We start from the raw sequence: 25,486 nt of genomic DNA, 5'->3' as shown, positions 1-25,486 counted from the left end.
GTCAATATAGGCCCTGATCCAATATACGCTTAAACACATGCTGACAGATGTGAGTTGTTCTATTAACTTTAGCAGATCTATTTACCTCAAGCATGTGCATAAATGTGTTTGCAGGATCAAGGCCATAGGAAGCCTTTTGGGTGGTTGTTGGGGTTATGAACTGTATATGTTAATGCAGGATGAGTCCAATTCTGCCCTTGGGTATTTCTGCACAAATCCAGTTGGTGCAAGTTTTGTGTCTGCCAGCAAAAACTGGATCCGGTATGTGTTCAGTGTGGGTGAATGAAAGGGCTATGACAAATTTGGATTTTCTGATTTGGGGTGTTTTAAAATGTCTTTATACAAAGATGTATTGAAAAATGATCTCAACAGCCTTCTGTAAATGGGAAAATAAGAAGACCCCAGCACAAATCTACACCCACCTAAAATATTTTTTCTGAATGTGCTTGTTGCTTCAACATTCCATGTGGTTAGAAAAAACAAACTCCAGCAACAAGACTCTTCAAATCTGCATTATAAAATAAAATAGAACATACACTCCCCATGGTAAAATATTATTTGCTAACGTGTTCCAAAAACCACGCTAGGCAAAAGGCAGTAAAAGTAACTTTTTTTTTTTTTAAAAGAAAAAGGGGGTTGAATATAAAACCTAACAGATGTGTTTTTCTGTTTTAGTGAAAAAGCACCTACTTATTGGAATATGTGGGAAACTCGAAAGAGTTTATGATGGATACAATATTTTCTCTCTTTGGGGAAGAATGAGGTGGAGCAGAAGTTTTTACATGTTGACTTAATAGTTTGTAAGTTTCCAAACTTCTGTTGATCAGTGCTTATAAAGGTGTAAGTTGCAGTGATCAGTGGATTCTTTGAAACTTACAGGTTTTATAAACCATGATCAGTGTGGATCTGCCTATAGTAAATAGTGCCTTTATGATACAAGAGGGAAGGGGGAGGGAGAGAGACCAGGGATAGCTCAAGACTTTGTAGCTACAGACCCACGTTTCTGGTGATTTCGTGATGGGGGTGGGGTGGGGTGGGGGGGAAGTCGAGTCAATCATTTTATACTTAGTGATGTTTTTCTCCAACAATCACATGAGTGAGCATCCTTTTGAAATAGCCTTTATGGTAAATATATAAAATTATTGGTTTATAACAGGTTTAATCGGAAAGGGCTTAATTTAGCTGGGTCTTGCTTTGTACTTTGAATCACAGCTGCGGGCTGTATTCCTTTCCTATCTGTTAGTTGCATACAGGTGAACTGCATTAAACCCTCTGTTCTGAAATATTTTGTGGTGTTCTCTCTCCTTCCCATCCGCCCCCAGCGACCTCGTCCTTACCATTTTATTTCCGTTAAATCGAGGGTCTTTATATATGAGGAATATCGTGGCTGCATCAGCCGGAATAAATTTCTTACCCAGATCTGTGCTGAAGACTTTGAGATTGCTTTCCATACAGTTCTCATTTGAGAAGTTAAGAACAGCGCCTAGCCTGTCGGAGCTTTTCCTAGCCATCTTTCCGTCACAAACTACAACGTGAAAGTAAACCATTTGTTTACCCTTATCTTATTTGGCTCTTGAAAGGCTTTCTTTGATTATACACTTGAGAACCAAATGCATGAGAGTGCCGTTCTGAGCCGTGGGAACCTGCATGCATGTATAAGGTAATCATCTAGTTTTCAGGTGCTTGAAAACTTGTCTCTTTAAGCAGGTCGTAACAGCGGGTCTATTTTTATGTATTTATTTTATTTTATTAATGAAAGACGGAAGGTGTAAGTCCAGGACGCCGCCGTTCATTTGAGCTGGAGTGACTCCGGCTTCAGACCAATGTAAACCTGGTTGAATTTGGATTTGTGCCTTTTAATGCATCAGATTGCTGAGGCGAGTCAATTTCACACAAGGACAATGCCATCAAATAACATGTGAAAACTAAAAAGAAGGCACCATTTAAAAACACGGCTCAGCCACAAACCATTACGATGTGACCTACAGAAAACAAAGCTGCGACTTTAATCCGCTCCGGCATTGATGATTTAAAAATCTGTAGGTTGCAAGCATTGGCTCATCTGCCCCCTTGTCTTTACCTCTTCCTTCGGAACCCCTTACAAAAAGGGTTAATAGGTGGGGCAGTGTCTCTTTCCTGGTGGGTGGGCATTTGCTTTTGGTGTAGCTTCAGACAAGTTGGTCCTCATTCATTTTCCAAACGCTTGGGGAGAGGGGAGAAGGGGTAGGATAGTCTGTTTAAAGAGGTCTAAAAAATCTGGGCGAATATTTAATACCTTGGACCGGAAATCTTTAACGTTATCAGGTCTTTAGTCAGGAACCTATTAGTAGTCAGCGGTGAGAAGCAATGTCCTGTGTCCGTTTATAACAAAGAAGAGCACATGACAGTGGCCAAGGCAAGATGTCCTCACCTGTTGTTTCGATACCGAAATGTGGGTGGAGGCGAGGTTGAGATTGCGCTTGGGACAGAAGGAAAGAACCACAAATACTGAGTTACGCATTAAAAAAGAGAGAGAGAAAAAAAAAGCGTTATCAGGAGTCAGAGCGGTTTAAAGAAGAACTCGGACTGACACCTCTTGAAAGGGCAGTTTGGACCACAGAGTAACGAAGCAACACAGAACTGGGTGCCTACAAAATCTTGGATTCTACCTCTGTCTGCTTTGGAAGGCTGAATCGGGGTAGAGTCGCCCCGGATCCTTCCTGTTGCTAAACGACACAGCTCATTGTCTATCCTTGTATCCCTGGGGCTGCTGTTTCAAACGACTAGTTATCTGCTGTTAAGCCTCCAATTGCCAATCGTAAACGGCCCTCACCAACCTGTTTAGTTTTAAATGCTCTTTTATTTTCTTGCAGGAAGACAATAAAGAGGTTTCCTTCCACTTTCAAGGCATCCTTTAGCTAGGGTGACTAGATAGAAAGTGTGAAAAATCAGGACGGGGATGGGGAGTAATAGGTGCCTCTGTAAGAAAAAAGCCCCAAATATCGGGACTGTCCTTATAAAATCGGGCCATCTGGTCACCCTACCTTTAGCAAGTCCTGTTTTTAAATGGTGCATTCTCTTTAGTTTTGACACGTTATTTGATGGCATCGTCCTTTCACTAGTGTGTGAAATTGGCTCGCCTAAGCAAACTGATGCATTAAAAGGCACGAATCCAAATTAAACCCGGTTTACATTGGTCTGAATCCGGAGTGACTCCATCTGAAATAAAGGGCGGTGTCGTGGATTTACGCCAGGGGATTTTGGCTCAAACGGTATTAAACCCAGACACTTGCTATTGGAATGGGAGCTGGAATGAACACTTCCACAAAGTATTAAAAACCCATCGTCCTGTCCTTTTGGAAGGGGGAAATAAAACCCCTCGGTGTAAGTAAATGATGTACGCTGTGGGGGAAGGGAGACCCTAAAATAAATGATCCCTCTTCTAAAGCGGGGTGGAATCGGTTTGAGTCCATTTTCGCCAGTTGGCTTGGATTATCTCTCGGCGCCACCGCAAACCTGTCATGCCTCCCTGAAGAGAGCACAAAGATCTTGCATTTGAAAGTCCCTTTCCTTTCCCTTCCCTCCTGCCGCCCCAAGTTGTACCCGCAGACCGACTGTTAACTTGGCATTGGAAGGGATGGGGGAAGCGTACCCTGGGTGGGCAGTTCTGGGGGAATATGGGGAGTGGAGGGGATCCTTTCATTTGTTCCTGAAGTGCCAAATTTTGGTGGCAGCTGTTGGGGGCAAAGAGGGTGCCCCTCCCCTGACCTGAGTCGGTGCCCTCTGACCCTGCTCTGAATCCTTAAAAGCCAGACTCCCCTCGGGGACGGTGGCACACGATCCCCTATTGTCCGGAAACCTGGCACGTTTACCCCTGGGTCAGCGCTCGCTCTCCCTCACACACGCAGCGAGACAAGTGAAGTTTCCACCAAGATTTTGTAACCGATTAGACTTTATTGGATAAGCATCTTAAAGGAGCCTGGTCGGACTCATTTTTAGCTATCACTTGGAGCAGGGAGCTCCAATTATTTGAAAGCCTTTTCTCCCGGTTAATAAGCCATCCAGGGTTAGAACAAATGGGATTTTTTCCATCCCAGCTCTAGGACTACATTCAGGGGCAAGTTAAATTCTGTTTACAGTCCTAATGATACAAATAAAATGCAAAGAAATCGTTCTTAGCGCAGGAAATACATTTAGGATTCAATGGGCGAAGGTAATTTTCCTGTTGTGTATAGCTCACACACTATCGCCTGTAAATCTAGTTTGAATACTCTCGATCTCTTTCTTTGATGGTTTAAGTGATCTCGCCTAATTTCAGAAACAAACGATGCTTTTCACAGCTGAGAAATTGTATCGAAAGATTCTATTATTGCACATCACAGGAATGTTTGTTGGTACAATATATTGTTGTTAACCCCAGAACATAAGCATGGCCATACTGGGTCAGACCAAAGGTCCATACAGCTCAGTATCCTGTCAATACCAGGTGCTTCAGAGGCAATGAACAGAACTGATCGTTGCTTTTTTTTTTTTTTTTTTTTTTTTAAAGTCAGGCTTTCCTTTTGCTAAACTGACAAATCACTCGATGCATATTTATCAATGCAGGGGGAAAGAAAGGTTAGTGTGGTAAATATCTTTGAACAGAGATCGCGTGGAGATTTATAGTTCATCTAATACCATGTATGTCATGCATGTAGACAGAATAATTTAGAGTCCCCTCTTCGCCTCCCCCCCCCCCACCATGTGTGTGAATTAAATATACATTTTTCGGATGAAAAGATTTAAATGCATTTTTTTTAAAAAATCAACTTTTATAATTATCTAACACTTCGTAGAAAGGCAAACATTTAAAATGCAACTAAAGATGGTCCCTTTTTTGACTGTAATAAACTAGGTTTGAGATTGACAAGAAATGTTTATTTCTCCTCCTAAACATAAAGCAGGTTAAAGAGGGGAGCTCTAAATAATGAGGCAAGGAAATCCATGCACTGTCCCTTTAACTATGGAACATCTGATTCCTTCATCTGGCAGATGGTCTTTGAGCACAGATTTGCATTCATTGTCTTGAAATCTGTTTTCGCGTTGGTGTTATATAGATTTCAGGGGAAGATCTATGCACAGATCAGAATACAAAAGAGCCAGGAAGAAAATAACGCCAAGCCAAAAAGATTTGTTTGTTTGTTTTTTTTAAAAAAAGGAACCACTCTCTGGTTCATGGATGAATATAGCTGTGTCCTGTCAGTGGCTACATTTTTTGCCTAGATGCAACGCAATAAAAAGTTTGAAGGGACGATTTCAGAGCTCTGGTGTCGTGTGAAATTGTGGGTGCATTTTATGGACTGAATAGGTGTGGAGCTCTCTCTTTCTCCCTCGCTGACGCGCACAATCTGTCCCCAACCCCGCACGCTTTCTGTGAGCATCTTCCAGTGCCCCCAGAGCCAGATATTTGGATTAGATCTTGTTTAGTTTTCGCTGATAATCTCGCTAACAGTGCTCCTAAAACAGTAGCAATAAGACATTCCAGATTTTCAAAAAAGGACGTTTGCTTTATTGTTTGTTTGTTACAAAACTCATCACCTGATGGCAGGGACACATACGACAAGGCTCCTAGAAATTTTTCTCTCTCTCTTTTATTCTTAAAAAAAAAAAAAAGAGGATAATACCCTAGCCTGAGTGGGTTCCATCTGAGGTTAACAAATTGAAAGCGAAGTAATTTTGGGAAGGAACTTACTCAACAATCAGAAAAGTCTGAGGACTGTTGCTTCTCTGCCCACTTTCCCATTGGCAATTGTTGGTAGCCTGGAGCTGGAGTTATGAGTGTGTATCCGCTTGATAATTGTCTGCACTCCTCCAATCGGGTGAGTCTATGCAAATCGAGTCCCCTAATATGGAAATCCGCCCCGCCCCCTCGCCCGTCGGTTTTCTCCCGGTGCTGTAACCCATTGATGGGGACTGGCTTGGAGAAGCATCCTGGCTCCCGCAGTTCGCTGTGTAATCAGACTCTCTCGCTCCATTTCTCCCTTTCTTTCACGATTTATCGCGATTCTTTTTTTGGATTAGGCAGCAATCCGTCCTCTTCCCCGTGTCCTTGAGAAACAGGTGATCCAGCGGTCAGTGTTTGGATGCTGTTGCCTCTCCGGCGTTTGCAGGATGATAGGACCGGGCGAGCCTGAATGAGAGCATAACTTTACTTTGCAAGAGGGAAAACTTTTTTTTGTTTGTTTTTTGTTTTTTGGGAAGGCCTTTTCAGCAGCTCACGTAGCCTTTAGAAGCAGAAGAAGTTGGTTTTAAAGCTGAACTTCAGTGGTTTTGGGATCTCTGTGAGTGTGGGTGTCAATTTCAAAGGCTGCTGTTTTTTGTTTGGGTTTGTTTTTTTTTAAAGAAACTGTTGCCGGTTGGAATAGACTTCTTAAATGTTTGGGATTCAAGATACTTTAGGAAGAGGACCGATTCTGAAAGAGAAATCTCTCGCGTCTGAAATGGATCCCGTCAGGTCCTGGGTCAGAAATGTTGGGGTTGTGGATGCAAACGTAGCTGCACAAAGGTAATCGAGCCTTGTGTTTCCCCTTTTGAAACCTCCCTTTCCTCCCGCTGTTGTTCAGACTCGCGACTGAATTTACTCCCCCGCCCCAGTCAGTGAAAATCCAAGAGGGCAAAACTGTAGCGAGAGACAAACACACACAGCAGAGGAAGTCAGAGAGCAGAGATTGGAGGGGAGAGCGTTTTTCTTTTTTTCTTTTCTTTTTTTTTGGGTGGGGGACACCCATCCATAGCAATACTGCGAACAGTAACTCTTTAGACCCTTGTATGCCCGAACGTCTGAGTGGGATGTTCTTCTGGCTAAACTTAATTGCTATGCCTCTTTTGATTCAAAATCACCTTGTTATCCTTGATCTCATGCTTTATATAGCGAACGCCACCCTCCTCCCCACTCGAGCCACAGGGTTCGGCAGAAAGCGAGCCCAGCGTGGGTTTGAGTAACGAGGGAAAGGGGAAGATACCTTGACCAGGGTTTTGCAAAACTGCCGGTATCAGCGGTGCAGGAGAGAGCTGTCGTGTGAATGAGCTGAGTCGAGTCCTTGACCCCACTTACTAACTCCTTGCGTTAGTCTTGTCAACACTATGTAGATCTCAGTGCTAGCTGGAATATAAAACCCGTCCAACTGCAAACGAGGATGCCTTCTTGCTTCTGTTTGGGGGATAATCCCTCTGTTCCATAATAAATACGCCCCAGTAGTGCCGGGTTCTCTGAGTTACAGACCTCATCTCCCCCTTCTTTCCTCTTCTTTTTTTATGGAGGAGAGAGGGGAACGAAACCCTCCCTAAACAAAACATGTCCCCACGTTCTGCAAGTATCTCTTTAGCCAGCCTTCGGGCACACGTGTGGGAAGGGGCTGAATCGCCCCGAGAAGAAAGTTGAGGATAGAGACAACTTGACTTGAGGGACATACAACCGCGTTGCATGTACGTTGGTCTAGGAACCAATATACCAATATGGCCCTATATGCCCTCACCACCTCCATCTGATCTCTATGGAAGATCTTTCAAGCAGCACGAGAGGAGATATCAGAAGCTGTTGGGTTTTTTTTTTTAAATGAATATTGATGGTTTAATTTATATGCGGAGGAAAAAATACCTTGATGGGGAAAGCGAAAGTAAAACAAATGTTAGATGCACTGTGAGAAATCGCCAATTGACAGCGGCTAATTGATCGGTGTTCGCATTGGGACGTCACGTTATTCTAGATGTCTAGTAAAAATACAGCGATCAAAGTTCTTATGCCCAAGATGATAAAAATCAAGCTATTAAACTGGCCCGGAAGGGGGTGGGGGAAGAAGGCAGGGGGATTGTGTGTTGCCCAGTCTCATTGTACCTGTCTAGTTGGAGTTAGAAATAAAGGGGGGGATATTTGTAGCTTTCCAAAGAGTCAAATACTTTTCTCAAGTACGTGAAGCAACAATGTTAGATGAGTCCATTTCAGGAGTTAAATCTGGAGAAAGGAGGAAAACTTTATACAAATGCTGTAAGTGAGAAATCCTCTCCCCGTATCTGTCTTCTGTGCATTCTGTAAAAATCGACAGAAAGGAAAGAGTGGAACCAATTCTGCTAAAAAACGAACTCTAAGGTTTAGAATTTCCATTGTATGAAAAGATCCCGAATCATTCAAACTCGGTAAATGCGGGGAAGAAATCACCACATCTTCTGCAGAATGTGTGACAAACGTCAGGCAACCTGTGTTTAAATTACACGTAGTTAACCCACAAAACGGCACTGGGAAGACCCGCACGTTGATTCAAATGGATCAGTGACTAAACAATGTGAAATTGATAGAAACTTCGCTCCCGAGGAAGGTAGGCACATGGCTTGAAACCAGTTGCCTTCCAACCTCAGTACAGACTCCTAGTTGTGAAAAGATTTTAAGAGCGTTGACCTGGGCTAAAGGAAAAGTGAACTCAGTTGGAATTTTATCATTTTTCAGATCCTTTAGCATTTATGTTCTACTTTTGTTGTATTCTAGACACACCCCTTATATTGTACCCAACAAATGAGTACGAAAGGGAAGAAGATGGATCAGAGGAGATGATAAAATATTTCTCCGGTTTTGGAATAACTTACCTTGCAATCTTTCCTTAATACTCAAGTTCTGTTAATTATTCTTCTCTACAGAGTGGAAATCAAGGCATAAGAGGGAAAATATTAATCAAGTTTCTAGACTCTGTAACATTTGGGAGAAGAAAAAGTTCTTAATTTGGCTGCCACCGAAATTCAAGCAGGCTTCACTTTTATTTCACTTAATGTTTTTAATCGGAAGTGATGTGAGTGCGCCAGGGTGGAGTGGAAAGCGCCGAGATCAAAGTCATTAGTAACAATTGACTGTTAATAACCCAGTGTGCTATAGACCAGGAGAATCCTACCCCCTCTCTAGAATCCTTTTCTGTGTGTTTTTTTTTTATTGCTTTTAATCAAAGTGCAACCTTTGAGTGCAACCTTTTAATTCATCTGTTTCTCTCCCCTCCCTCCCCGATTCCATCTGTTTCCTCCACAGCGGCGTAGCTTTGTCCAGAGCCCACTTTGAAAAGCAGCCACCTTCCAACTTGAGGAAATCCAATTTCTTTCATTTTGTCCTGGCTCTCTACGACAGGCAGGGGCAGCCGGTGGAAATAGAGAGGACCGCCTTTGTGGACTTCGTAGAAAATGATAAAGTAAGGCCTGTCTATTTTCTTTCTTGCTTGCTTGCTTTCTTTCCTCCCCAAATTTACCGTCGGCGCCCCCACCCATTGTAAAGTACTGTCGTTCTCAGCCACCCTTTCCTGCTACCTAACCCCTGGTTTTGTGGTCAGGGGTTAGGTAACAGGACGACTGCTTCCTCCCCTGTTCTCAACACTCTCTCCTTCGCTGTAATTAACAAGGCTTGTTAATTTCTGCCACCGCGGGAGCTACAATGGGAGTTTCATACATCCACTTACAATAAAATAGAATAAAACCACACCGGGGTCCAATACCTTGTTGTATTTTTTATTAATATTATTAGTATTTTTGCATATGCCGGATCTGCCAAGTTTTATGAGTACCCTGAGCGAGCTGTGATTTGTCATATTATCTGCTAAGCCTGTTCTTTTCAGACTCCAAAGTCAACGGAAACGTTTGCTCTTGAGTTTTAGATCCAGGCATTAAGCATTTAGAAACCATCTTTGGCTTTAGTTTAGTTAGGGGCAAGGACTTTTAATTATGAAGGACGCCATGAATAATTGTCTTCTGATAAATTACAGTCCCAGTTCACGTGAGAAATGTCCCGGTAACATAAACCTTCAGGAAATAAATACCGATAGGACTTACTGTAAAACAATTTCATTATTTTGCACGTACAGTTTTTTGTTTTGTTTTTTTTTTTAAAAAAAAAACCCCTGCCAGCGTCGATCTGCTGTATATTAGCTTGCTTAAAATTTGTGAATTCACCCGATAGGGGAAGAGCGTTTATGTTATAAAGTTGGGAGCTTTATAGCAAGTGGAAAAGTTTCTGCAAATGCCACAAGAAGGGGATGTCTGTCCTGGGTCACTCGGTAGGTTAATTTATCCCAATCAGTGGATCCACCTCACAAAGATCTTAATGAACTTTCTTGTCACATCCATTAGTGATTTGCAAGCGGGTTGCTTTTGTCCGAGAACAGCACCAAACAAATTCTGGGACGATAGTTTTAAATCTCTCTTTCAGGAACAAGGCAATGAAAAGACCAATAACGGCACACACTACAAACTTCAACTCCTTTACAGCAATGGTAAGTCCCTACAAAAGGCGCGGGGTGGAAAAGAAGGGGTTGGGAACGAAGAACCCGTGATAAAGTTTTAAGACCTTGCAGAGATCGCTTCTATAAAATACATTGAAGTCCCTTTGTCTCTCTTCTGGAAGCAAAAATCCTCACTGTGGAGAGCTGCTTCTCGGGTCTGGCCAATATGACACCCTTTGGTAAACCCATGCTTTGAAAAACAGCAGCCTTAGAACTTTCAGATGATGCTTGATAGGAAGTAAAACGAAGTAGAAAAGTCACAGGATGGTTTAGATTGTTTCCCCGACCTATCTCTGCAACTGTTGGATTTCCTGTTTCTTCCCATTCTCTCTCTAGGTGTCAGAACTGAACAGGACCTGTTTGTTAGGCTCATCGATTCAGTCACGAAACAGGTGAGCTGAGGCCGGCTTTTGTGTTGTACAATCCCCACTCTTTCATTTCCCTCTCACTCTGTGCTTTATTTTCTCCACCCCAGCGTCTGTGTTGCATACCTTAATTTCCAGTGCATTTGAAAAACAATATCTTAGCCTCTTCCTTCCCCCAGTGATCCTAAGATCTTAACAATTGTAAGTGACACTGGGTTATATGCACACTGACTACCTTGTGCAAAAAAGACTTTGAGGGTGGGAATTGCAAGCCACGGGGCTCTGCAGTTTTAAAAAACTGAATATTACAAGAAGCAAACAAACCAAAAACCTCCTCCATGTACTAATTTCCCTAATTTTCATAGCCCATCACTTATGAAGGCCAGAACAAGAATCCAGAGATGTGCAGAGTTCTGCTTACTCACGAAGTCATGTGTAGGTAAGACAATTCTCTTGGTGGCGTTGGATTTATTCAGTTAATAAGAGTAAGTTTGCTTCCAAAGATGCTAACAGGGGTTTTCCATAGAAGTTTGAGATATGAGGAGTTTCGTTTTTGCACCGGGGACGCTCTTCCAAAAGAATAATTTCTCTTTGCCCGGATACAGCGTTCGGTTTGTGTTACATGCCAATTTATTTAGTACTACAGATCTGGAAATCCTGCCTAAGATCTGAACTGCACTATTTTTGTCCTGTTTTGCACTGGGTTTGGACAACAAAATAAAAGGGCCCGGAATTCCCAACTTTCTATCTCTTTAAGCTTTTCCAGTTTGCCCTTCTAAAATGATTACTGTCAATTTCCAGAACCTGCCTGAAAATTAGAAGGCACTCCTGATTTATTTTTCCCAGGTGACATATTTTAACATTATCAATTAAATGAACATAATTAATGTTCTTTAGTTCTGTCCCCAAAATACATCTTTGCAATAATTTTTTGCTACAAGCCATGGTTACAGAACTTCTGCTTTTGCATAAAATAGACAAAAAATTTGGGATGTTGAAATGATACGTTAAAGGATAAAATACTGGTCAGGATGTTTTGAATCACATTTGTGGATGTCTTTAGGTACATGTATCTTATGTATGTACATCTTGCTTCCACGGTAGCTTATTCTTTTTCCTGCTCACACAATTACTATTTTTTGATACATTTAATTATGCAAACAGGCCATGTCCTTGTATTAAAATGTGCTAAATTGTGCACAGAATGGTCTTTCATAAAATGAAAGGCAAACCCAACCTTGACCTTTATTAAACACATTTGTGATCTAGTGTAATAGGTTTTTTGAAAAGCTCTTGGATTGAATGTTGCTTGTTTTAAAAAGCACATTGTACTAATAATTTTAAGTATTGCCTTCTCAGTGGACGATACAGTAAAAGCAATTTAATAGGATAGAATTTGTTGCTCGGGGGAAGTATTTTTCACATTTTTCAAAAGGTAATGGAATAATTGGTGTACCTGGGAAACTGCAATGACGGTGAAGTATGCAAAAGTGTGTGTGTGTTCATGTTCATACATACACACATGCATGCAAAACTTACCTCTTATATGTCGCCCTCATTAACAGAGTAACTGTACACCATTACTTCTGAACATTGCAAATATTACTTTCATAGATGTGTGTGTTTAGATGCGTGATACACAATTTGCTTTTTGTCTTTACATAACCTACAATTTGCTCTGTATTTATGCATATATCAAAAAAGAGTGAGGTGGGGCATATTACTTTTTGGTTTCTTTAAAACTTACCTATTTATTTTAATATATATGCTATCCCTGTTTGTGAAAGGCTTGGCTTAGATAATCATTGGAGAAGCAAAATCTTTGGATTTCTATACACTAGGGTCTCGATTTTAATAACAAAATGACAGCTAGTGTAATCCATTTTTTTTCACTCCTGCTGGATGAGAGAGAATCTATATTAAGAGTGAAAAAACCCCAAACAACCTCCTTTCTTCAAAACAAAATGATCTTTCCTTTGACAATGACCAACATTTTAAAAGTACTAAATAAACTCTCTGATAAGCTTTTGTATATTGGGCTTTCTTTGATGCCTATAAATATATTCCATGCTTGATTTAAGGTAATGTTCTACAAATGTAAACCATTATTCAGTTTGTACTAAATTCCTGCTTGATAGATTAGCCAAGGAAGAATTACAATTCAGGGCTGTCCTTTCCATGTAAGACACAGATTAGTGAACCAAATCAAAAGCTCTGTGTAACCTAATCAAGACATTTGATTTTTAAATGTCTTGTTCAGAGATATTTTTAAAACAGGATGCTGCCTATTTGGAAGAGGCATTATATTTGAATAATACCAGGGGGAATGAATGAATCCAACTCTACTTAAACTTGACATTTTTTTTTAAGCACACTAATCAAATCCTCCTTGCTCTATGATGCTTATGTGGTAGCATCAATTTTTAAAGCCCCTACTTTGGTTTGCATTAGTAACAGTATATAAAACATTAATGTAATGTGCCCACTCTGAGGTCCAAATTGATGCTGCTTGTTATTGTTTTTTAAATTATAGGGTTTGTTTTCTTTTTCTTGTTAGTTGCAGGTAAATACCCTTTTGATCTTTTGATTTGATTTGTCATAGAAAATCACTCAGATATTCATGCTGTATACAGACAAGTGCATCCAACCCCCCCCCTCATCTTCTAGTCAGACAGTGACAGATGTATCCTTAGCAGGAAAGTTGTCTAAATATTGATGCGGATGCAACAATCTGTCATATCAATTGAAAATTTAAAATCTCAACTCCTCCCTCCCGCCCCCTCCCCCAATAATGAGTGCGTTCAGTTAGAGCTTTTAATTTATTTATTCATTACAGTTCTGAAAGTTTTAGCAATGGGCTTTATGCGTTTGGGCTATTACAGTGTAATGGGAACCGTCCATCTAGGGTGGAGGTCTCTCTTAAATATACAGTATCTTTTTCTCTCAATGGTAGGAAATCAAGGTAAACAGTCTCTTCTCATGGAGTAACTGTTCGTCGTCACCTTGTTCTACCAATTATCAACCAAGAGAAAACTAGTTGTTATGCTTTTGCCAGCAGCCCGCGATGCCCTCAATGCTCAGAGGGTTAAAAGGTATTATAATTTGAACAGAAGTAGTCTCAGGGCCTACAGCTGGCTAATAACAGAGTTGTATTGAGTGCAAGCAAGCCCCACAGCTGTGACTTTCGCCACAAGGCTCAGACTAGACAGGAGCTCTAATCAGCTGGGCCAGGCGGCCACTGGGGCCTGTGTCTTTATCGTCCAGATGGTGTGAATTTAGACACTTTTGTTATGCAATTGCAGGGAGGAGTTGGGGAGAAGAAAACAAAACAAAGGCCACCATGCTGTGAGCTTATTTGAGTTTGAAATTAGAGACAGATTTAAAAAAAAAAAAAAGTTGAGGGCTGAATTTTAAAACCATTTTAGTCGGGCTGGTGGGGGGGGGGAAGGGGATGCATAAGGGCTTTCTTTGATATGGGGCCTTATGGGGCATCTAGTTTCTAGGGCTGGCTTTGTTGTTCTTGTTGGTTGTTGCTTTTTCACCAGTACGCTTCATACTGCAAGACTTACAGTATCCTGTGTGGATCTGATTATATGAGAAAATAACATAGCTCAAAGCATGGTAAGGATTTATTTTTGTGACAATAATAAGTCTCAGGCCCTGATCCTACAACTTTATGCAAGTGAGTAATTCCATTAGGACCAAAGGAATGACACGTACATTTGTGTGTGTGTGTGTGTATAAAGTTACTCAAGTGCTTAAATATTAGCAGGATCAGGGTCTTAATTTCCACTTAAACCAATGTTATGGACCAAATACTGGAGTCACTGAGATTTTTACCACTGATTTACCTGGAAGCAGGGTCAGCCCAGTAAGGAACAACTATTATATAACAACCCAATTGGAAGATTGTCAGTATTTAAATGCCACAGTGATAGGTCATTTGAAGTACCTTGGATAGTGGGGACCTGAAGATTTGAGATGGACTTCAGCTGAAACACCTGACTGGTATATCCTCAAATTTTGGAAATAATCTGATCCACAACTAAACTTGTCATTTTGTGGAAAGGGGTGGTGCTTTCAGAATAAAATATTTCTTGTGTTCTGGGGCTCAGAAAGTACTAGGGTGAGAGGAAATTGTTTAGTTGTTTACCAAAAATATACTACACTAGAGGCAAACAGTGAGAAAATTAATATTTGCAAAGTGCTTGGACGCCTTCGGGTCAAAGGCATATTTTTAATAATACATAATGCTTCAAAGCTCGTAAATGTGATAACCAAGAATGCAAACTAAATCTAACAGTGAGGTGGGTTTTTGCCAGGAAGCAGGTATGTTGCATCCCAAATCCGAGTAATTTAATCTAAACAACTCTACAGTGTGCTGACAGAGAGATTTGGTGTGGGTACGATTGTTTTACTCCATTTTGCGTGTTGTTGTGACGTTATAATCTGATGTGTCTGTCGTGAGATCGACTGTATGAGTTATATGATCTTTTGAGTATTATTGCAAAGAAAGGAACTGTGGTTTTTTGTTTTTTTTTTTGGTTAGCATAAAAAAAAGCACACCAGTGTAAAACTCTTTCTTTAAAAAACTGAGCTAAGTTTTTTTTTTTTGTTTGATAGTGGCAAACAGTATGCTGCATTAAAACGAACAAGAGATTTGCTCCTGATTTCATTTCCAACTGGTCATAATATTTGCAGCTTTAAAATAGAAGTCAACTCTCTACTCTTCTAAATGACAGGTTTCAGAGTAGCAGCCGTGTTAGTCTGTATTCGCAAAAAGAAAAGGAGGACTTGGGGCACCTTAGAGACTAACCAATTTATTTGAACATAAGCTTTCGTGAGCTACAGCTCACTTCATCGGATGCATCAAATAAATTTGTTAGTCTCTAAGGTGCCACAAGTCCTCCTTTTCTTCTAAATGAGGGGGTTCTGTTTATTTTTTCTTTAGAATAGAACATCTGAAATCTTCGATTTTTGTTATCAAAGTATGAAACTTTGTCTAAATGGCCAACGGGCGGTGAAATTTATCCAAGGTGCACTCAAAAAGAAGTTAGACATGGGAGTGACGGGGGGGGAAGAGAGAGTCTCAGTGGTTGTCAATTCTTGTAGCTTCACTGAAGTCAATGGAGCTCTGACAGTTTACACCAAATAAGTACCTACCCCAGGGATTCTCAAATATCTTGTGAATCCCTTATTTTTAAAGGCATGGACTCAATGGATAACTGTGGGATTGAGGCAAAGGAATACAAAAAATGTCAAAATAGCTCACGTTAGAACTGCTAATGAAAGAGATCTGCTTGTTGCATCCCATCTTGCTGGGCCGTGTAAACTCACAAAGGGAAAGCCAGACAGTTCCTATCATGCTACAGCTTGCTGATTGAATGCATGTACTTAAAATGCTTAATAGCTCTGAGGTGGGAAGTTTTATGTCCATGTTTATATTTTAAGCATTGTATATCTGAGTATTATTGACTTCAAAAGAGTTAATCCTTCATATTGTATAGCCTTGGACTCATTCGTGCATTTTTATCTGTTTTTCCTCTGGTCAGAGCAATTCCCTGTGGAAAGCAGCTGAATTTAGGCTAACTAGGAATTTTGAAAATGCGTTCAGCCCCCTCAAAACCACTGCACATAAAACGACACAGCCTGGGCCAAATTCAGCTCTCGGTTACGTTGGTGTAAATCCAAATAACGTCACAAAAAGGCGATGGGACCAACTGCTTGGATTGATGCGGGCGTAACTGAAGCTGACCCACTGGCGGTTGGGGCAGAAGGGAATTTTGATACAGTGTGCTTAAATGTTCAGCCGTTTTGCTGATAAATATTGTTTCCCGCCACTAACATCCTGGTTGTGTCAAATGGAGCTATTTGATTTACCATAGCATCAGGATTCTCTTAACACGTCTGATGGGCTTGCACACCGTTGCTATGAGATGTTTTTATAATGTAGCGATAGCAAGCCCTTCCCGCCTCCTCCCCCCAATGCATGTGTCAAGCGACCACCTCTTTAGTTGGCATAAATGGGTCTAGCTCTTTTGGTTTTCAAACAGAATGGGCACGTACAAAGGTCCTGAACTGGTGCCCAGTGCCCCGTCTGCACGGATGGCAATGAGAGTTGAGTGCTCCGTTACCTCCCAGACGCGGGCAGCCGTGCTCTCGCAGGATATATATGCGTGCCTGTATGTACATACGCAAGCTTACATGCACACACGTAGTACGTGTGTGTGTGTGTAAATTTTAAATAAAGTCCCTATGCCGTACTTTAATTATTGTATCCCTTTGGGGCAGGGACCTTGTTATCTTGCTTATGCTTGTAAAGCCCTAGACATACCCATGGGAGAGAGAACTTGTCTGTTGGTAAACGGGGTGCAAATTACATTGCATGCTCATCAGAGAGAGGCTGATGTGTACAATTTCTATGCCATCATATTGCTGACCACACTGTATAAACTTTATATTCCGTTCCCATTTATAAATAGGGTTAACAGATGTGGAATAAATGGTCAATCAATTATTACGGTGTCCAACAAGTTAGTAGGTTGCTTATAACCATGGCTTGTCATCGGCTATGACACCTTTTACTGGTGGGCTTATAACCGTCTAGAACACATGCTGCTCATGTCTGTTACATGCTTACAACATCTGTTAAACATTTATAAATGGAGCCTTAATATAAAATGCGACCATATTGCTTTTCCTTTTGGCTGAGATTTTTCGAAGGAGACTAAGGGGAGCCGAGTGTCTAAATCTCGTTGACGTTAAAGGGGAGTTGGGCACCTTCCTGAGACCCCCTTTGAAAATCCCAGTTAGAATTTTCTGGATACCACTTAAACGTCCACAATGCCTTTAGTTCAGCTGAGCAAGGCTTAGAGTTCGTTGCTTTGCCGTTTAATACTCACAGAAATCCTCTCATTTTGGTTTCTTCCCCGCTCCAGCCGGTGCTGTGAAAAGAAAAGTTGCGGCAACAGAAACGAGACTCCCTCGGATCCTGTGATCATCGACAGGTAGGAAATAAAGCGCTCTCTTCCACGTCACCCAACAAACCAAACCAAACGGCTGCGTTTGCTTGGAGACAGCCACGGGTCTGTCTCTCTCCTGTGATGTCTTTGCTGTACGATCCTAAAGTGCTATCCTTAGAGCTAGTTATTTTCAGAAAAGCTGGGCTTCCCTTGGTGGAAATTTTTTATTTTAATGCTGTCCTACATCTACCAATTTAAATTTGACCAAGTATTCTGTGCATGGTAAGTCTCTGAATACTGTCTATTCACCTGGGATGGGAGCCAGCTGGATTGCTGGAATAGATACAGTTTCAAGTAACCTGGCAGTTTCATTAAAATTCCTTAACAAAATAATGATGTTGTATTTGCGGCTTTTTTGGGAAACACATGATCCAGGTTTTAAATGCATGGTTTTGGGATTACCATACGTCTTATGCAGAACATCCATTTCACATATTTCTTGGCCTTCAGTTTCTGAGGGGGGAAATGTGTGTGTATTCAGTGAAAATGTAAGGAGGCAAATTCGAAACGGATAGAAAAGGAAATTTTTTTTGCACTGCCTGCAGTTAGCCTGTGGAATTCATTGATACAAGATACCGAGGCCAAGAGCTTAGCAGGATATAAAAGGGGATAACAAGAAGTATGCAGCATTCTTTTAGTAAATACTAAAAAATACACAACTTGAGTGCTTTATGTAGAGAGATCTTAAGACCTCATGCTTCAAGGCAAATGCTTCTGTCTCAATATCAGGGGTCAGGAGGAAACTTTTCTTTGGGACAGGTTTTTCTATAGCTATCTATTGCAGGAGTTTTTCTTCTTTGGTATTGGCCATAACTGGAGTAGATGGACCATGAGTCCAATTTCTTTGTTCCTTTGTTACGCCTATATTCAGTGCATCTATTATACATTATTAGGATAGCTACATATCATCTACATTTATACTGGGATTTAAGAATGGTCAAATTAGTTTGAATAAGTATCTATAATTCCCTTCCCTCAAATTGTTACTAGTCAATTTGATCCTAATCCTTTTTGGAGGCTCTGAATTTTTTTAGCTGTTTTTTTTTTCTTCTTTGTCTTTATCTTCGCACTTTCAGCTTGTAGCTGAGACCAAGGATGGAAATGCCAAAGAACCACAGTATTCTGGCTAGAAAAAGAAGTGCTGGACATGTCATATTGAGCTTGTCTGCACAATTTTTAGCCTATATTTGGCTGACTTGAGGTCTGGTTTGAGTCTGCATCTGAGAATTATCCAACCTCAAGTCTGAACTTCTTGAGGTTTGCCCATTGCAGCTGGGGAGACAACATGGTGCACTGGGTGAGGAGTCAGAAAATCTAGGTCCTATTCCTGATTCTGCCTCAGACTCTCTGTTTGATCTTGGGCAAGTTACTTTCCTTCTGTGTGCCTCAGTTTCCCCATCTGTAAAACAGGAATTATGCTGCTTTAAGTGGTTTGAGATCTGTGAACGTACAATGCTATGGGAGGGAAACTGTTATTTTATAGACAGCCCAGGGCTTTTCTTCCTAACCCAGCCTTGGCAATACTTAATTTCTGAGGGATCTTTGAAAATATTAAGTGTCATAAAGTCCTTTCACCACAGTCACCTTCACGGGTGAGAATTCTGCTGCATGTTAATGACAACACAGGGCCCTAGCTGTAACAAAGATGATTCCCACCAGCTCCACGGGAGTATGTTCCAGATCTCTGTCGACTGTTTCATATGAAGCTTGTTCCTCTGTCTGGCAACCATGAGGGGGACCTTTTGCCAAATAGACACTAATCAGGTAGAGGGGGATTGGATGCTCTACTTAGCTGAAACAGTTTGTTCTTATCTTTTTAAAGGCCGTCCTCCAGATCAGGGCTGGAGCAGTGTTGGTGGAGAATGCCCTGCCATGAGGGGAGCAGTGTGGGCTCGTGAGCAGGGCACTGGACTGAGAATCTGGGAACCTGAGTTCTTTTCCCAGCTCTGCCCCTGACCTGCAGTGTGACCTTGGGCAAATCGCTCACCTCTCTGGCCTCTGTTTTCCCTCCCACCCTTTGTCTGTTTTGTCCATATGGATTATGAGCTTGCCAGGGCCAGGACAGGCTTAACCTAAGTGATACTATAATGTAAATAGAATAATACTACCTATGATACACCTATTCTGTGGATAAACAGAATTTAATTTCCAGAGTCTGGCAATCTGGCACCTTTCATAAGCACTGAAAGCCCTTTTAGGATTTTCAAACTAATCAAACAAACTACAGCCGATGAATGATCCCCTCTGACCTCCCCACAAATGCTTGAATGTTAGAGAGTAGTATGTGTTTCTGGAATCATCTGAGAAGCTGGATACTAATTATTTTAGGAGATTTTACATTGCTTGTTGGTAGAAAGCAAACTGCTACAACTAGCCACTCTGCACCAGGTGAAAGGTCACTTCTGAAAGGCAGATCACGTTCCTCCACGGTCCAACATGCTGATGGGTATTTGTGTGGGTGTGTATTTGAACAGAGGGTTTTTAATGGTTCGTCGAAATAATGACGTGTGTGTTTAATGTTGGCTTCCTGTATATATATATTTATTGTTTTAACTTAAAAATATTCACTTTAAAACTCTTCTCAGAGAGAGCTCTGCCACGGGTTGAAGCAATATTGAAATATGGAGATTGAGATATTACAATGTAACAACCGTGTTGGAAAGTAGCATTTATTTGTTGAGTGAATAGGATGACCAGATAGCAAGTGTGAAAAATCGGGACAGGAACTGGGGGGTAATAGGTACCTATGTAAGAAAAAGCCCCCAAAATCGGGACTGTCCCTTTATAATCGGGACATCTGATCACTCTAGGAGTGAATATCACATACTTGAAGGCAACTGTAGCTCTGGATTGAAAGCAGCTGAAGTTCCATGTACACTTTAAAAAGATAAATAAATTGCAGGCATGATGACAGAGATCCTTGCTGTCAGCGGGGCGCTGACTCGTAGGGGGAACGCACTTACCACATGACATCATTCTCTTCTGCAGGGCAGGTAGGACCAATCAGTGCTTTAATATGGCCCAGAAATGTGCTGAAGTCTCTTATGTTAGCCCAATTCAGGGTCACTGGGTGAAACACAGTTTCGGTCAGTGTGCAGTGCAAGATCGAACCAGGCCTGGAGCTCATCCTCTTGTCTGGGGTTTTCCAAGGAGCCTGAGGAAGTGAAGTGGGAGCTGGATGCCAACCTCCATTCGGCTGTTCAGAAAACCCAAGCTGCGATAAGTGAATCCTCTGACACAGGTGACTGATGCCACGTAGATAGGCCTGGATTCTGCAGCTTTGAATATGGGCATGGATGCGGGGGGAGATTCCTTTCTTTTCGTAGCAGTTAATGTAAGTCTTGTTCTTGAGCCAGGACAGCATGATCAGGCCTAGAGAGAGGATGAAACGTGGAGGAAGGAAGAGGGGACACTGAAGAAAGCTTGATGTTCAGCTGACCCATGTCCAGAATGAATCTGTGAGAGACAGCTAGAGTCTTCCATTTAGAAGGGAAGGAAAACGGAGATCACCAAGGGACTGGCTGGATTGAATACGATGCGCTGGCATTCCCTTTCTGCCTCATTCAATCATATGCATTACTGTTGCTGCAAGGGTTTGTGAGAAAATGGTGATTGGCACTTGGGAAGGCCCATCTCCATTGTAATCCCTACCATGGTAGGGGGCCTGATTGTAACATGGCTAAAACTGGATTCCATCTTGCAGCATAGAAGGGTTGCTCACAGCAAAAGGCTGGGAAGAAACCAAACACTTCTTAGTCCCATCTATTTATTGTTTGTATTCACAGTGCATCCACAATTAAAGACATGTTGGGGTGCCCTTTTGTCTCAAGCAGCTTCCCCAGTCATTGTGGTAGTTAGTGTAGCTAAGACTAAGACCCCAACTAAAAGTAGAGGATGCTAATTTAAGAGTGCTTGGAGCCACTAGCCCAAAGTCTCTTCCCATGCCGAAGCAGGTTACGCTCTCCCATCTGACAACATATTAATCTGACCATGCACTCAGATTCAGCCAAGAGGCTGAATTCTTGGCCCCGATCTTCAGCTGGCACGAATCAGTGCAACTCTATTGGAATGACGCCAGTTTATGCCAGCTGAGGATCTGGACCCCTTGTGTTTGCTGTGAGTCTTTTAGGATGTTACATCCCATCCTTTGAGCTGAAGAACGCACCTTTCACCCCTTTAATTATTTTTTGCCTGCACAGGTAGCCTGGCACGTTGTAAATTCCCCCCAAGGGGTGCTGTGCAGTGACAACTGGATGACTTTTGTGGCTGAATCGTGGGCATCTTGTGTTTATATTGAAAAAGGGGGAAACAGTTCAGTGGGGAAAATAACATCAGGCAGCCCTGAACAAAGTCCAAAAATCCTTATGCTGAAAAAACCCATTTCCGCTGTAACCTTTGCTCTGGGGACTCGATTTAGATCCGAAGGACCTAGTAGTTATTTTCTTCTCAATCTTGGAAACTGATGTTTTGCTATTGGAACTGGAGCATGAATGTTGCCTTGCTTGCATTCGCCATCCAGCCATCTCCCTGGGTATCTGTAAGTTGCCTAATATGGTCCACACCCCTCCAAGCGAATGCTGATGCAGAATCCACCTAAAGACTCATTCCAGCCTTACCAGCGGAAATCACTTAGTCAGCAAAACACTGAAGAGTTGTTGCGGTTTTGGGAGCAGGCAGGTGTGCAGAGCTGTTATTGACAGGAAGACTCTCCCTCCCCCCTCCCCCCCTCCAGTGCTTCCCCTAACTCATAGCTTTATGTGTTTGCTCTTTACCACACGGATAATGTTGTCAGCAGGATGTTGGTTGGGTGAGTCTCACTTGGGCTGTGCTCTCCCAGTGGTGAAAAGTCTTCTCGCTCTCAGTTGTTGCTGTATCATTCAGGATTTGATCCGACTGTACGGTGTCCATTTCCCGGTGTCTGGAATATTGTGTACAGGGGGAGTTTTTGGAATAAAGTCAGTACATTTCCCCTCTGAGTTTTTTTCCCCCCTCTCTCGGTGGGCCAGATTCTGATCTCACTCACCCTGGTTCCAATTTGAAGACGCTTCCTTGACTTAAATGGAAACGCAACAGATTTACACCGGTGTAACTGTGATCACAATCTGACCCATAGCTATCATTAACGCAAAATTTATACTGTACTTGTAATGAGGACTCTTGCTATCCTAAATCCTGCTATTGCAGCTTGATGTATGCAGAGTGGGTCAGATCTCCAACTAGTGTAAACAGACATAGCTCCCCTGGTTTCAGTGTGTTCATGCTTTAATTCTACATCCCGACACAGTCCAGAACAGTCCCTGAATGGTTGTAGCCTCCATTGGATCCTCCCTCTTGGTTTATTTTTTAAGTTATCATATAGGATCTTGGTAGTGTTATGGACTCTGCAAAATTATCATGTTCCGCCAAAGCCAAGTTGGAGTCTTTCCCGTGGCTGAAATGACACTTAGTGCTGTTGCAGTGTTTGGCAGCCTCTGGAATGTGGAGTGTTGCCTCCGAGACAAAGATTTTCTCATATACTGAAGGAAATGTGGGATGACAGTAAAACGGTGCAGGAATTCTTGAGGCAGATCTCTGGAAAATTATAAAGCCTTCCTCTTGCAATTGAAACTTCGCGAGTGGCAGCGGTGGCTTGTGTGGTCTGTATCCTAGATGTCACCGAGTCTGGTTATTTTTCAGAGCCTGAAGGGTAACTGAAAAGGAAAACCGGTCTTGTAGGTCAAGCATTGGGCTGGGACTCGAGAGATCTGGCTTCTAGCCACTGCTCTGCCACGGACTCCCTGTGTGACCTGAGGCAAGTCACTCAGATCCCCCACTACAGAATAGAGATGATGATGCTTTCTTTCTCCTCTCCTTGCTCTGCCTTGTCTATTAGATGTTGGGACTGTCCCTTACTACATGTACTGTTTAGTGCAGCGCCTAGCTCAATGAGGCCCTGATCTCACTTGTGTCTTCTAGGTGTACTGAACTATAAATGTTACCTGTCCTTACAGAGGGCTCTCTGTGGACCATAGAGCAGTTTGAGTCCACTACTGTCTTTGAGCTACTAGAACTAGCTCAGGCGGCAGAGGGATCCTGGGTTCAATTCCCACGGTGGAAGTGGGGATTGTTCTGGAAAAGGCCTAATACACATTTGGGCTGAATAGGGAAGCACTGATAATCCCGGGGATACAAGAGAGGAACAGGATTTGAGTGAGCGGTGAGATGGGGAATGTTAACTTGGTTTAGAGATGCACTGAACTGCTGCAAAAGAAGGAGAGCGAGGTGATCCTTAACGGAGGCCAGTGGAGCTATGCTGGTTTATAGCAGTGGAGTATCTGGCACTGTAATCGCAGTCGGTCGTGCACCACAGAATTGGTCCACTGACACACACTGCAGATCTTCAGCCATTTGCCAGGCAAGTAAAAAAAAAAAACCACCCCCCAAACCATCAGCACTTGTTCGCATCTCTGCAGAGAAGCCAAAGAGACTGAATTACATTCTTTCACCCTGGGCGTGCCGGGGGGTGTGTGGTTCATCCCTTCTCAGCAGAGATGGGGGCAGTGGGGATGCAGTTTGCCTTGCCATCGCTGCTGTCTGGCTGCACGGAGGGCTGAAGTCTCTAGGGCTGTCTGGCACATTTCACAACCACTGCAAGTCACTTCAGGCAAGACAGTCGCTGCCAGATACAGCTATTATGAATGTGCCACTGAAGTGTCGGTGTAGCGTGTTGAAGTGCTGGGTTTGATATGCCAGCGTAGGAGAGGGGTTGCGGTATGCCATGTCTTGCTGCAACCCAAGTGACAGCTGTGATTCATACGTGTGTTTTTTAGATTGCATGCTCATCCGGTGGAAGAATACTCACTGGCTCGAAATATCTGGAGGCTTCCCTTTGAATTTTTCTGCTTTAAATGATGTTGATTGTTTTTCCTGCCACGTGAAGCAGAAATGGATGAGGACGCAATATGTTCTCGTAGTTAGTGGGGGATGGAAGACCTTTCCCAGTTCCTAGTTATGCTACGCACTTGCTGTGTAACCTTCGTCAAGTCACTTAACTATCCATGCCTCAGTTTCACTTTTGTGTAAAATGGGGTGGTAATTACCCATCTTGTGAAGTGCTTTGAGATCTTGGCATATAAATTCTATTATTTTTTTTTCATACGTCTCTTTGAGCAGCAATTCTCAATACTTGGTCGATCTGGAGTTGTTCTGTTTGGGCCTCTTTTAATTCTGTTCATTTCCCCCTTCCTTGTGAAGCTGCTGGGGTGTTGTAAATGACTCTCTGAAGCTGCTGCTGCTGTGGAGAGAAGTTATGAGAGTAAAGCGGGGACAGCTCTCTGCTGCTCCCTGCAGTCCCCCTCCAGCTATCCCCTTCACCCCTCCGAAGCCTGCAGTGATCTCTGCACTTGTCCAAGGCAGTCGAAGTTCTTTGTTTGCTGCTAAACGCGGCACTCCTGCAAAGAGCTGCTGTTGTGCCATCTGTCTCCTTATGAATTTTTTAGTAGACTGGATGTTTGCAAGAAATCAGTAAGTTAGAATGCACTAGCCCAGCCATTTGACAAGTGGTTTCTTTAGTCCCTTAAAAAAGCCCAACAACCCCACAAAAAAACTCCAAAAACAAGCCCAAGTTTTTTGGAACACTTCAGCTTCTGGTTTCAGCATTTCACTTAATGAGTTTGTATGTGGCTAGACAACAGATTTGCCAGGGAGCTGAGTCAAAAGGAGCATAAGAATCTCCTTGAATGCACATGCCAGAAAAAAAGGGAAGGATGGTCCAGTGGTTAGGGTGCAAGCCTGAGACTCGGGAGACCCAGATTCAATTCCCTGCTCCACCACCGATTTTCTGTGAGCCCCTCTG

At 42.3% G+C, this 25,486-nt stretch overlaps 1 protein-coding gene across 1 annotated transcript in view; it reads left to right on the top strand.

Moving 5' to 3' along the window:
- Nucleotides 1–6,392: 6,392 nt before the first annotated feature.
- EBF2 (EBF transcription factor 2) overlaps nucleotides 6,393–25,486 on the top strand; it is a 172,301-nt gene continuing 153,207 nt past the window's right edge. The window contains exons 1-6 of the mRNA XM_073325474.1: nucleotides 6,393–6,523; nucleotides 9,026–9,182; nucleotides 10,193–10,256; nucleotides 10,602–10,657; nucleotides 10,996–11,069; nucleotides 17,569–17,637. Of these exons, the coding sequence (XP_073181575.1) occupies nucleotides 6,393–6,523; nucleotides 9,026–9,182; nucleotides 10,193–10,256; nucleotides 10,602–10,657; nucleotides 10,996–11,069; nucleotides 17,569–17,637 (551 nt within the window). The remainder of the gene's footprint in view (nucleotides 6,524–9,025; nucleotides 9,183–10,192; nucleotides 10,257–10,601; nucleotides 10,658–10,995; nucleotides 11,070–17,568; nucleotides 17,638–25,486) is intronic.

Source organism: Lepidochelys kempii, chromosome 26 (genome assembly GCF_965140265.1).
Source record: "Lepidochelys kempii isolate rLepKem1 chromosome 26, rLepKem1.hap2, whole genome shotgun sequence".
Classification (NCBI taxonomy): domain Eukaryota; kingdom Metazoa; phylum Chordata; order Testudines; family Cheloniidae; genus Lepidochelys; species Lepidochelys kempii.
Note: the sequence above shows the minus strand (reverse complement) of the source record. Positions and strands in the feature narration are given on the sequence as shown.